The sequence below is a fragment of the Echinops telfairi genome, unplaced genomic scaffold (genome assembly GCF_000313985.2).
Source record: "Echinops telfairi isolate 266 unplaced genomic scaffold, ASM31398v2 ScPeMD7_1;HRSCAF=3_0, whole genome shotgun sequence".
NCBI classification, from domain to species: Eukaryota; Metazoa; Chordata; class Mammalia; order Afrosoricida; family Tenrecidae; genus Echinops; species Echinops telfairi.
This window is the reverse complement of record NW_022103896.1, coordinates 1,119,969-1,130,908: the sequence shown is the minus strand read 5'-3', so window position 1 is coordinate 1,130,908 and position 10,940 is coordinate 1,119,969. Positions and strand designations below refer to the sequence as shown.

General features: G+C 64.8%; 1 protein-coding gene across 2 annotated transcripts; it reads left to right on the top strand.

The window, feature by feature from the left end:
* The first annotated feature begins 645 nt into the window (after positions 1–645).
* On the top strand, positions 646–10,434 carry RHPN1 (rhophilin Rho GTPase binding protein 1). Of its 2 annotated transcripts, XM_045298056.1 has the most exons (15): positions 646–838; positions 3,781–3,896; positions 4,522–4,644; positions 5,388–5,463; positions 6,027–6,104; positions 6,609–6,733; positions 6,896–7,062; positions 7,150–7,343; positions 7,746–7,902; positions 7,986–8,045; positions 8,247–8,441; positions 8,601–8,842; positions 9,504–9,650; positions 9,725–9,886; positions 9,987–10,297. In XM_045298056.1, the coding sequence occupies exons 1-15, from the start codon at positions 761–763 to the stop codon at positions 10,215–10,217; spliced, it is 2,151 nt and encodes a 716-aa protein (XP_045153991.1). In that variant the 5' UTR covers positions 646–760; the 3' UTR covers positions 10,218–10,297. The 2 variants fall into 2 exon arrangements, with proteins under 2 accessions (XP_045153991.1, XP_045153948.1); XM_045298013.1 differs by lacking the exon at positions 646–838 and having other exon boundaries at positions 3,534–3,896; positions 10,111–10,434.
* Positions 10,435–10,940: the final 506 nt, after the last annotated feature.

Genomic DNA, 10,940 nt, shown 5'->3' with positions numbered 1-10,940 from the left:
GCTCCGGCCACAGTGAGGTCCTAGGACCCTGTGGAGGCTTCACCGCTGAGAGGAGGGTCCGGGTGGAGACTCTGCCCCTTGGTGAGGCGGGCTCCGTGGAGGTTGTGAGGAGGGCCTGGGTGGCAGAAGGCACTATGCCCGATGGGCTAGCTATGGGCGCAAGAAGCTTCTAGAAGGCAGGCGGGTTCCTGGGGCCGTTCCCGCGGGGCGCGAGAAGAAAGCCGCCTTTGTACGGGGCTCCACAGGCGCTCGCCTACAGCAAAACCGCCTGAAAACCTTTTGTGAACACCGGGCAGCCCTCCCGGAGGGTCTCGTTGCCGCGGTGACGGGGCCCGGGGTGTCGCGGGCGGCCCAGGCCTGGGGACTGCAAGCTCTGCCGGGAGGGGCCGGAACGACGACCCCGGGCCCGGATCCCACTTCGCGGTCACTTCTTTCCTCTCCCTGAACTTGGAGCGGGGTCGGCCCCGACGCAGGCGCACTGAGCGCCCCGCCCCCGCGGCGCTCCGGCCCGCCGTTGCCCGAGTAACCGCACTCCCCCGCCCCCCGTCCCCGGTCCCGCCTTCTTCGCACGCTGGTTGGCAGCGCCTGCTGTTCGTCAAATTCGCTGCCGCCGCCTATTGGGCGCAACAAGTTTCTCAGACTCGGCACCCTTCGCCACGCCCCCGGTCCTGGGCGCCCCACCTCGGACCCCGACTCCCTTGCGGTCCTCAGGGCTCCACGAGCAGCTGTCTGACTCCCGTTCGGGCGCACCGGGGCAGCGATGATCCTCGAGGAGAGGGCGGACAGCCCGGGCGGCGAGGACAGTGCCCGGCTGCAGGTGGCCGGCAGCGACAGCGAGGTGGGGACGCAGGGCGAGGAGGGGTGGGTTACGGGGAGGCATTGCAGGACAGGGGCCCGTGATAGGGAGGGTTCGAGGCCGGAGATGGGAGCTAGGAGACTTGCGGGGTGCCCTGATGCAGGGCGAAGGCACAGGAGTCCCTGGGGAAGCTGAATGAGGGGTGTTGCAGGGTGTGGAACAGGAGTTTGTGTCTACAGGGGTGTGGGCCGGAGCCTGGCATGTTTTGGGAGTCTTTAAGGCGCAGGAATACAGCAGGGTGCAGAGCATAGGTCTGTGGGTGCGGGATGTCAATGGTAGGGTTCCCAGGGTGTAGGGGTGCAGATTGTAGGGGTGCAAGCAGGATGGGAAGTCCTAGGGGCAGCCCTCTGTTCTCCCTTGAGCTCAATTCAAGAGGGATGGTCGCTCCAGCCCCGCCCAGCTAGGCCACCTTCTGGTCTCTGATGGCTGCTACTCCCCACAAGTCTCACTGGCCACAGAGGCAGGCAGAGCTTTCTGGGAAAACAGAAGCCTGTGGGGAGGCCAGACCTGGGTCCCATGCTGCCCTGTGTGGTATCACAGTGGCCTCACAGGACTGGGGACAATGAGAGTGTGGTGAAGCCACGGACCCCCCACCCTCCAGCAGGCTCTTTCCATTGGCTCTCTCTGCAGATGCCCTCAATGTTTGTTTGTGTATGATCCACCCCTTCCTAGCTGTGTGCCCCTGCCGTGGGGCAGCTAGGTCACTGGGCGTTGATGTTGCTGACGTCAATGGCTGGCGGACTCCCCTGGAGGACCTGCAGCCCGGCAATGCCCTCACTCCCCCGTCATTTTGTGGACTTTCGTTCCCTCCTGAAGTCTAACCCCAGGGTGCTGAGCAGGGCGGGGCCAGGACCCTGGGGTGACTGAGACTGCTCCATGCCAGGTGCCTGTCCCCCGGCTCTCCGTCTGAGGCTGCCCAGCAGGGGTGGCGCCTGAGCAGGGCCCAGGTAGCCCCGCCATGGTGTCATGGTGTTACACCTCCGTCTCCAGTGTCAGCTTGTGCCGTATCCCGGATGGCTGAGCCCAGCTCTTGTGTCTGAGTCTGTGCTGCTGCGCAGGAGGGGGAGAGGCAGGCCGTGGGCCAGGTGCGGTGACCTGATCCTGTCCCTGGAGAGCTGGCTTTCTGGCTCCGGGGCCCCAGCCGCTGGCGGAGGGCTTGGGAAGCAAAGTGCACATGCACCTTTGGGGAGGGGGCACTGTGGCCAGGCTGTGCACCTGTGTCGGGGGTGGAGTCTATGGGGTGGGGACCTGGCTCTGCAGGAGCTTGGGGAGCGTGTACTGGGGTTGAGTCAGCCTGCAGGTCGGGTTGAGTAGCTGTCCTTGTGGTTAGCAAGGCCATGAGGGGAAGCCGGCCTTGGCACCGGCCTCCTCCACCCTGCCCTGGGGCCCTGGGGCCCTGGGTGGCTTCCCCACCACAGGTGCACCCCGACCCCTCCCATGCAGTGGGTGGTTTGTTTCTCTTTCTGCCGGCCCTGCCTCTCCATGCAGACACTGGGACACCCGGAGGCCACGTGCCCACTGGTCCACAGTGGGGCAGACAAGACAGCAGAGGTCAGGGCCTCAGGAGCCATCTAGAACCAGCCCCTGGGTGTGGCACAGTGGGAGGTCAGGCTGTCTGGCATCCAACCCCTGGCCCATGGTAGGGTCTTAAGGTCCAGCTTCATGGCCAGGGCAAGGGGCTGGCTCCCCAAATCCACTGTTCTCACCCTTCCCGGCCACCTCTTGGGCTGTGCAGACAGCCTGAGAGCACACAGACCCCCCCATCCTAGGCCAGTCCCCCCAGGGAGACTCCCCCACCCCATCCTGAAGACCTGCAGCTGCAGGCTGACTTGGGAGGGAGGCTGCACCCCAACCCCTCAGTTCCTGGTGGCCAGTTCCTGTTCAGGGCAGTCCTGAGGTGACTGTGCAGAGGGGCAGAGGGGGGCATAGGTTCTGTCCTTGGGGAGAAGACAGGGGCACATGCACGTACCCTTTGCCTCCTTCCTCCTCGCCCCCCACCCCCAGCCTCCCACTGCACAGGGCAGTGTGGAAGCCCCTGGGACGACCCACTCAAAGCCCATGATGCCAAGAATCCAGGAACCCCTGTGCCCAGACCCCCAGGAGGCAGCAGGTCTGGGAGGGGGGCTCTGGGCAGAAGAGCCAGGTCAGCAAGCATGAGTGTCCATGAAGGTGGGGGTAGACCCAAGGAGGGCTGGGCATGGTGGGGTGACAGGGAGGATGGGGTACAGGAGACTGGAGCAGGGTCTCCCTGCTCAGCATGCCCAGGGGAAAGAGTATAGGGGGCTGAGGCCCTACAGGGGGTGGGGGGGCATAGGAAGGAGAAGGTGTGGAGGGATTATGGGAGAGCAGTGGCAGAGCGGGTGCAGGGGTGGAGAGAATGTGAGGGCTGGGAGTGTGGGCAGAGAGTGTGAAGGGAGTGTGGTGTAGAGGCATGGGGGCAGAGGAGGAGGAGCAAGGGGAGGGAGGGGGCTGTATGAGATGCAGGGTGAGCTCAGGGTCTTGTGGTTGGTGGGCACAGGGCGCACCCTGGACCCTGGTGGGATTGGGAGGACCCACGGGGAGGGGCCCTGGGACCAAGAGGGCTGAGAGTGCTGCACTGGGCGACCTGGGGGACACTGCCCACGAGGGCTGGGTGCCTGTGAGGCAGCGTTGTATGGTACTCTCTGGGGCCCAGCGCCCATCCAGGGACCGCTGCTCTCTGAGCTAAGCAAGGGCCCATGTCTTTGAGCTCCTCTCCTGAGGTCACCATGGGGCTCACCACCTCCCTCCCACTCCCCTCTTCTCAGATGACTAGTTTAACCTCTTGGCTCAGCACCCTCCCTTCAAGAACCCCACAAAGACACCCTGTTCCCAAGAGGGATCCTAGCCCAAGGAGGGGAGGGGACACGGCTAAACCCATGAGCCGAGTTGTGGCCTCCCTGCAGGGCTGTGACCTGCTGACGGAGCCTCAGCATGGCCACCTGCAGTGCCGCCGGGCCCATGTCCACCAGCTGATTGCCAAGGAGCTCCGCATTCGGACAGGCGCTGAGAACCTGTACAGGTGGGCTGGGCGGCCCTGGGCGGGCCCTGCCCCAGGCCCAGACTGGTGGGGGGTGGGGGTGCACTGTGACCTGGGATGAAGGGTCATGGCCAGGGACTGACAGCACAGCAGGTCCACGCTCACAGTTGTGGAAAGTGGGTGCCCCAATTCGGGGTGCCAGAGCTCCCTGGTCTTTCTCTATGGCCACATCTCTCCAACCTCTGCTTAGAGGGGTCCTAGCACCGACACAGCCCTCTCTGCAGGGGCAGTGGGGCTCAGGGTGCTCACTGGCTGCCTGGGGCTCTGCAGAGGCCCAGGAGGCCATGGCCCCCAGCACCCCAGCCTCCCTGCCCTCCCCGCTTTGCCTAGTGTATACTGGAGTTTCTCACAGCACCGCCCCCCCCACAAACACAGAGGGCTCAGACTCTCCCTTCCCCTCTGGAAGGTGGTCTGGAGTCACATGGGTAGGGCTGTGTCTGGGGGGCTGGACTGGGAGGTGGGAGAGGAGAATTAGGACCTACCTACCTATGTGGGGGGCGGTCAGCTGGTGAGGACTGCAGGAGGAGACGCAGGGGGGGTGGGCACCCACACCAGCTGGGGCAGCGGGGTGGGGTAGGCATAGGTCTGACCTGCCCTGGCCCCCCAGAGCCACTACCAACAACCAAGTCAGGGAGACGGTCGCCCTGGAGCTGAGCTACGTCAACGCCAGCCTGCAGCTGCTGAAGGAGGAGCTGGATGGCGGCTGCATGGACACCCCCTGGCTCGAGGGGTACCTGTGCCAGAGAGGGGCTGGGTTCTGGAACAGTGGGGGGGGCTGGATTCTGGAACAGTGTGTGTGTGTGTGTGTGTGTATGCACACGCATGTCTTGCATATGTACACATGAGGCTAGATTCTAAGCAATGCATGTGTGCTATGTGCCTGGACACCGGGGAACCTGCCGTGTGCATGTGGACAACCCGCCTTGAGGCTGGTTTCTCCAGAGAAGCAGTCACTAGAGGGTCCACGTAAGCAGGGGGAGAGACTTGTCTCAGGAAAGTGGCTCCCAGGGTGTGGAGGTGGCAAATCCCAAGTCTGTGGGCCAGAAGTCAGACTTCTTGAACATGTGACTGCAGGAACTGGCTACTTCTAAACTCAGCAGGTCAGGTGTCAGGCTGCTGGCTCGGGGCCTGAGGGAGGAGGTCAGGTGATTGTAATTTGGGTGAAGGATGGGGAGGTCGAGCTTCGCCCAAACATCCCTATGTCCTGGCAGCCGCCTTCCCAGGTGAGGGTCAGCTCACAGAAGGAAGGCAGGTTCTGTGCTGTCCACCAAACCACTGAGACCCACAGCCTGGCAGGGTGCACACAGCCTGCACCCCCACAGGGTGCCAGAGTGCATGTGAGTGCGTGTGGTGCTGGGTCTCAGGGAGAAACACATGTGAACTGGGTTGAGGTGAGAGACGTGTCTGTTGGGTGGGAGGGGTGGTATCCTTGGGGGCAGCAGGGATCCAACCTGGGTTGGACACTGTTCCCAGGGACAGCATCAGCATTCCCATGATCCCTCTGGGCCTGAAGGAGACCAAGGAGCTAGATTGGTCTACACCCCTGAAGGTGAGCGTTGCCATGCCTGGGATGGGATTTTGGTGGGGAGCTCACGGTGTCCCGGGATCTGAAGGACCCTACCTTCTTGGGCGACTGCGTGGGCAATGAAGGGCCCACTGGTCTGGCCTCCAGAGATGGCCTGCTTGGGGTGAGAGAGGGGCGCCGTACCCTGGGCAGGCTACTGCGCCCACAGTCCCTGCAAGCTCTAAGGGTCAGAGATCCTGTGACCAGGGGCTGCAGGGCCCCTCGAATCAGAACCTTTCTGAGACCCACCACAGCCCCAGTACTGGGGGTCCCAGCCCAACCAATCCCTGCTGTGACCAGCCCCTGCCTTGTGCCACCATTTCTGCCTGCCCAGTGGCACCAACACCTGGTCCCGGGGTCACTGGGAAGCCGCAGCAGCCACAGAAACAGCACCACCAGCTGTCCCTGCCCACGTTGGGGGGTGGTCTGTGAGGGCCAGCTCAGCACGCCCATGCCCACCAGGCCCTGTACAGTCCTTCGGGGTGGGGGTGGGGGCAGTGCCCTGGCCTTGCCCTTCAGGCCCAGAGTTCCCGTCCCCATCTCCTCAGGAGCTGATCTCCAGCCACTTTGGGGAGGACGGCGCCAGCTACGAGGCTGAGCTGAAGGAGCTGGAGGCCCAGAGGCAGGTGTGCGGCCCTCCCTGCCCCAGGCCCTGCTGCCTGCTGGCCACAGAGGAGCAAGCAAGAGTCTGGCAGGAAGCAGCAGGAGGTCCACCTAGGGTCCCAGGCGTCCTCAAACTGTGGCCCGCGGGCCACATGCAGCCCACCCAGGACATGTATCCAGCCCGCCGGGTGTTTTTGCCCTGTTTTGTTTTTCACTTCAAAATAAGATATGTGCGGTGTGCACAGGAATTTGTTCATAATTTTTTTAAACTATAGTCCGGCCCTCCAACAGGTCTGAGGACAGTGAACTGGTCCCTGTTTAAAAAGTTTGAGGACCCCTGACCTAGACCTTCGTCTGAGGGGTCGGTCCCAACTAGGGAAGCTGCGGTCCTTCGCAGTGCACGGGGGCCTGCACACCCCCACGGACAGCCCCTCACCCCTGGCCCATGCTGCTGCTGCCACCGCCACTGCCCACCCATGTGAGCAGCGAGAGGGACCAGCAGTGAGGCCGGTGCTTGCTCCCCACAGGCCATGCGGATGCCCAGCCGGGACCAGGCGGGCCTGGAGCTTCTCCTGGCCTACTACCAGCAGCTCTGCTTTCTGGAGGCCCGCTTTTGCTCGCCCGCCCACAGCCTCGGCCTGCTCTTCCACTGGTAGGGGACTGGGCCACCAGCCCTGACCCCCATCCACTCCAAGGCACTACCCTCCCCTGTGAGGCCCCACCAACCCTGACCCCCACCTGCCAGATGCCACTTCCTCCCCTCCCACAACCACTGCTCTCACTCGCCCCCACCCCCACCCCCGTGCCGCCCCAGGTACGACTCTCTAACGGGCATCCCCGCCCAGCAGCAGAGCCTGGCCTTCGAGAAGGGCAGCGTGCTCTTCAACATCGGTGCCCTCTGCACCCAGATCGGTGCCCGCCAGGACCGCTCCTGTGCCCAGGGCACCCGCCAGGCCATGGAGGCCTTCCAGCAGGCCGCAGGTGAGGACCACACGGGGGCCAGGTGTGCCTGGGGCAGTAGTGGTGGAGGTGGCCTGAGGCGCTGGGGGTGAGCGCTCCCCTCTGCAGGGGCCTTCAGCCTCCTCCAGGAGAACTTCTCACACGCGCCGAGCCCTGACATGAGCCCGGCCTCCCTGCGAGTGCTAAAGATGCTCATGGCCGCCCAGGCCCAGGAGTGTGTCTTTGAGGGCCTCTCCCTGCCCGCCCCTGCTGCCCCTCATGATGGCCCAGCGCAGCTGCACCTGGCCCAGGAGGCTGCCCAGGTGAGGATCCCACACACACAAACACTGCTCTCCTGGGACCGTCCCACACACCCAGGGTCTCAGCCTTCGTGGGCAGGAGGAGCCGGGTGTGGGTGGGTACAGCTGGGACACACAGAGCAGGCTGTGGGAGACCTGGGACGTGCAGGGCTGCGTGGCTCCCTCCTGGTGTATGTCAGTCTCCCAGTGCTGGTGTCCTGGCCAGTGACTGGCCTAATCCTGGTTCCTGCAGGATTATGTGGGTCCCCTGTCCCACTGTGTCCAGCCTGGTGGCCTCCACCTGTCTGCTGGGGAGGGGTGGCATCAGTCGGAGTTGGAACCAGAGTGTGGGGGCTGCAGGACCTGGCTTGGGGCAGGCAGAGGCTAGGCCAGGGCTGGACTCTCCATGTGTCTGCCCGCCGGCAGGTGGCGGCCGAGTATGACCTCGTGCACCGGGCCTTAGCGGAGCCACCCGCCCGGGACTGTGTGCCCAGATCCTGGGTCGCCCTGGTGCAGACAAAGGCCCAGTACTTCGGGGCTCTGGCCCACTTCCACACGGCGGTGGCTCTCTGCGACAGCCCCGGTGAGTGCCTGCCGGCCAGTTTGGGGGCTGTGTGGGAGGGGCGTGCCGGGCTCATGCTGACCCCTCCCCAGCATCATCCACAGGGCAGGTCTCCGGGCCACCGAGGGCTGCAGAACTAGAGCCTGAGGAGTGCCGGCGGCGCGGTGAGCCTGGGGAACAGCGGGGAGAGACCCCACCATGGCCCAGTGGTACCTGAGCGGGTTGGGGGTGGAGACAGCATCCAGGGACCCACAATTAGGCCATCTCCTCCCGGCCCAAGGCCAGCGATGCTGGGACCCTTGGGCTGACCCAGATGTCCTCCTCACCACTCTTGCCCACACGTGCGGTGGGCACTGCTGACCCAGGCAAGGCCCACCTGAGGCGCGCCATCCTGGCCCAGGAGGAGGCGCTTCGGCTGCACGGCCTGTGCCCAGTGCCCCGCCAGGTGGACCTGCTGCAGGCCGTGGTGGCCCAGGCACTACGGTGCTCGCTGGCCAAGTACTCTGAGCTGGACCGCGAGGACGACTTCTTCGAGGTGGCTGAGGTCCCCGATGTTCAGCGTGAGCACCAGGCCCTGGGGGGGACGTGGCCAGGGCGGCGGTCAGTCACACGTGACCAGCCTCACCATGGGCGTGAGCTTCTGAGGACCTGGGAGGGGCCAGGGCTTGAGGAAGGCAAAGCCCCGACACCGGTGGGCCTTCAGGTCCCTTTTCCCCCAGCTGGTCCTGCTCCAGAGAGGGATGTGGACAGCCCTGCTGCCCGGCAAAGCCTGTGCCCTCAGGCCCCCCGCCCCCTGACTTCGGAGACACTTCTTCCAAGCAAGCCTGGAAGGGCATCCAGATTGGTCCTGGGCCTCAGCACTCTTGCCCCTCCTTCCCCTCCAGCTAAAACCCTTCAGAAGCCCCAGGTCCAGGCCCCCAGCTTCTCCAAGGTGGACGCCTTTGACATCTTCCACAGGCTGGTGAGCACCATCCCCCGGGATTCCCCCAGCCCCCACCTGAGCCCTCACCTGAGCCCCCACCTGGGTCCCCACCTGAACCCTCACCTGAACCCCCATCTGAACCCCCACCTGAGCCCTCACTTGAGCCCTCACCTGAGTCCTCACCTGTACCCCCACCTGTCCCCTCACCTGAGCTCTCACCTAACCCTCACCTGAGTCTTTGCCTATATTGTCACCTGTACCCTCATCTAAGTCCTCTCCTGTCCCCTCACCTGTCCCCCCACCTGAGCCCTCACCTATACCCTCACCTATACCCTCACCTGAACCCTCACCTGTGCCCTCACCTTTACCCCCACCTGAGCCCTCACATGAGGCCTCACCTGTACCTTCACCTGTACCCCCACCTGTGCCCTCACCTGTACCCTCACCTGTGCCTTCACCTTTACCCCCACCTGAGCCTTCACCTGGGTTCCCTTCCAACACCCCGAGCCCTCAGCACAGGTGCCCCAGGACCACCCTCTCCATCGAGCAGGCCAGCCTGGTCCAGGGGCTGCCTTGGAGTGTAGGGAGTGGGGTGCTGGTCAGGGTACGGGTGTGACTGTCAGGACAGGGGGGCTGGTCAGACTGGAGCCTCTGCTCCTAACCAGCCTCCACCCCCACACTCCCTACCACCCTGCGCCAGGGGCCCCTGTCCGTTTTCTCAGCCAAGAATCACTGGCGCCTGGTAGGGCCCGTGCACGTGACCCGAGGGGAAGGTGGCTTCGGCTTCACACTGCGAGGAGATGCACCTGTGCTCATCGCCGCCGTAGTCCCTGGGGGTCGGGCTGCGGTAAGCCCCCATCCGTGCCCCTATCTGGCCAGGCCCCGCTCCTGGGCGGTCACTGCTCACCCGAGTCCTCGTAGGTGGCAGGCCTGAAGGAGGGCGACTATCTGGTGTCTCTGAACGGGCAGCCGTGCCGGTGGTGGAAGCACGCGCAGGTGGTGGCACAGCTGCGGAGTGCAGGTGACGAGGGCGTGCACCTGGGTGTGGTGACCATGCTACCCGGCTTGGAGCCCCCCAGCGTGGTGAGCCCCCGTCTGCACCCCTCCCCCACCATGCTCACCCTGTCCTGCTCGAGGCCGCCCGGCGCCCACCCCACAGCCACCGGTGGGCTTGTGTCCCCAGCAGTCCCTGAAGGTCCAGGCAACCCTGGCCCCAAGAGGAGGCTGCAGGTCCTGCACGGCCTCGTGTTCGGACTGCAGGAGCCCACCTGGCAAGGGGCTGAATGGCTGCCTCTGTCCACCTGCAGACGGACCGCCGGCTGGGGCGCCTCCTGAGGAGCCAGAAGGAGTGTGCTCGCGCCAAGCCAGTGCCCTCCCGGGCCAGCCCCAGGCCCCTCCTTGGCTGGAGCCGTAAGACCAAGGAGGCCAAGGCCCCAGGTCGTCCCCAGCCCCACCCCTCCCCAGGGACCACGACAAGGGCCCCTGACCCTTGTGTGCCCCCCTCACCCTGTGAGTACCCAGGCTCGCTGTGAGGGACATGTCCCTCCCGAGGACTTCAGGCCAGTGCCGGCCTGTCTTGCCCCCAGGGCTTCAGGAGGACTCTGCCTGCTATTAAAGGTGTCTGAAGTGGAGTGTCTGCCCAGTCCTGTGCTGCGGGCGGCGAGACCCTGCCCCAAGGGAGCAAGGTATCCTCTTGGGCCTTGGGTCCAGGGGGTCGTCCCCATGTGTGAAAGGCTCTGACTAAGGTGGGCAGTAGCCTGAAGGTGGCTGGCCTGCCAGCTGTCCCAGGAAGCAGGGAGGTGCAGGAGGAGGGGCAAGGGGGGTCCCTCCACCCTGGGTCCTTGCTCCCCTAGCAGAGAGCCTGCGTCACATGGGGCCACTCCGTCCCATGGCGCCCAGATCCCCTCCTGCCTGGCTGCAGCAACTCCTGGCCACCTCCCTCCACTGCCAGCCCAGTGGCCACCAGGCCACCTTCCTGCCCAGCCCAGTGGGAAAATACCCTGCTGGGTCCTTACCTGTCCCCACCCACTCTGCCCACTACGACCCCTGCCCCCACCACCAGCAAGGAGCTCATAGTGCAGACCCCTGGCCCACACCCTGCCTGAGTCAAGCTGGTATGCATTGGGGAACCCCCCTT

What these genes read in the sequence shown, in the direction of transcription:
- RHPN1 (XM_045298013.1), top strand. Translation starts at nt 3,574, where the DNA reads ATGTCTTTGAGCTCCTCTCCTGAGGTCACCATGGGGCTCACCACCTCC. An exon ending in ATTGGTCTACACCCCTGAAG is followed by an intron (nt 5,464 to 6,026) that starts GTGAGCGTTGCC and finishes CCATCTCCTCAG; the next exon opens with GAGCTGATCTCCAGCCACTT. An exon ending in CTCGGCCTGCTCTTCCACTG is followed by an intron (nt 6,734 to 6,895) that starts GTAGGGGACTGG and finishes GTGCCGCCCCAG; the next exon opens with GTACGACTCTCTAACGGGCA.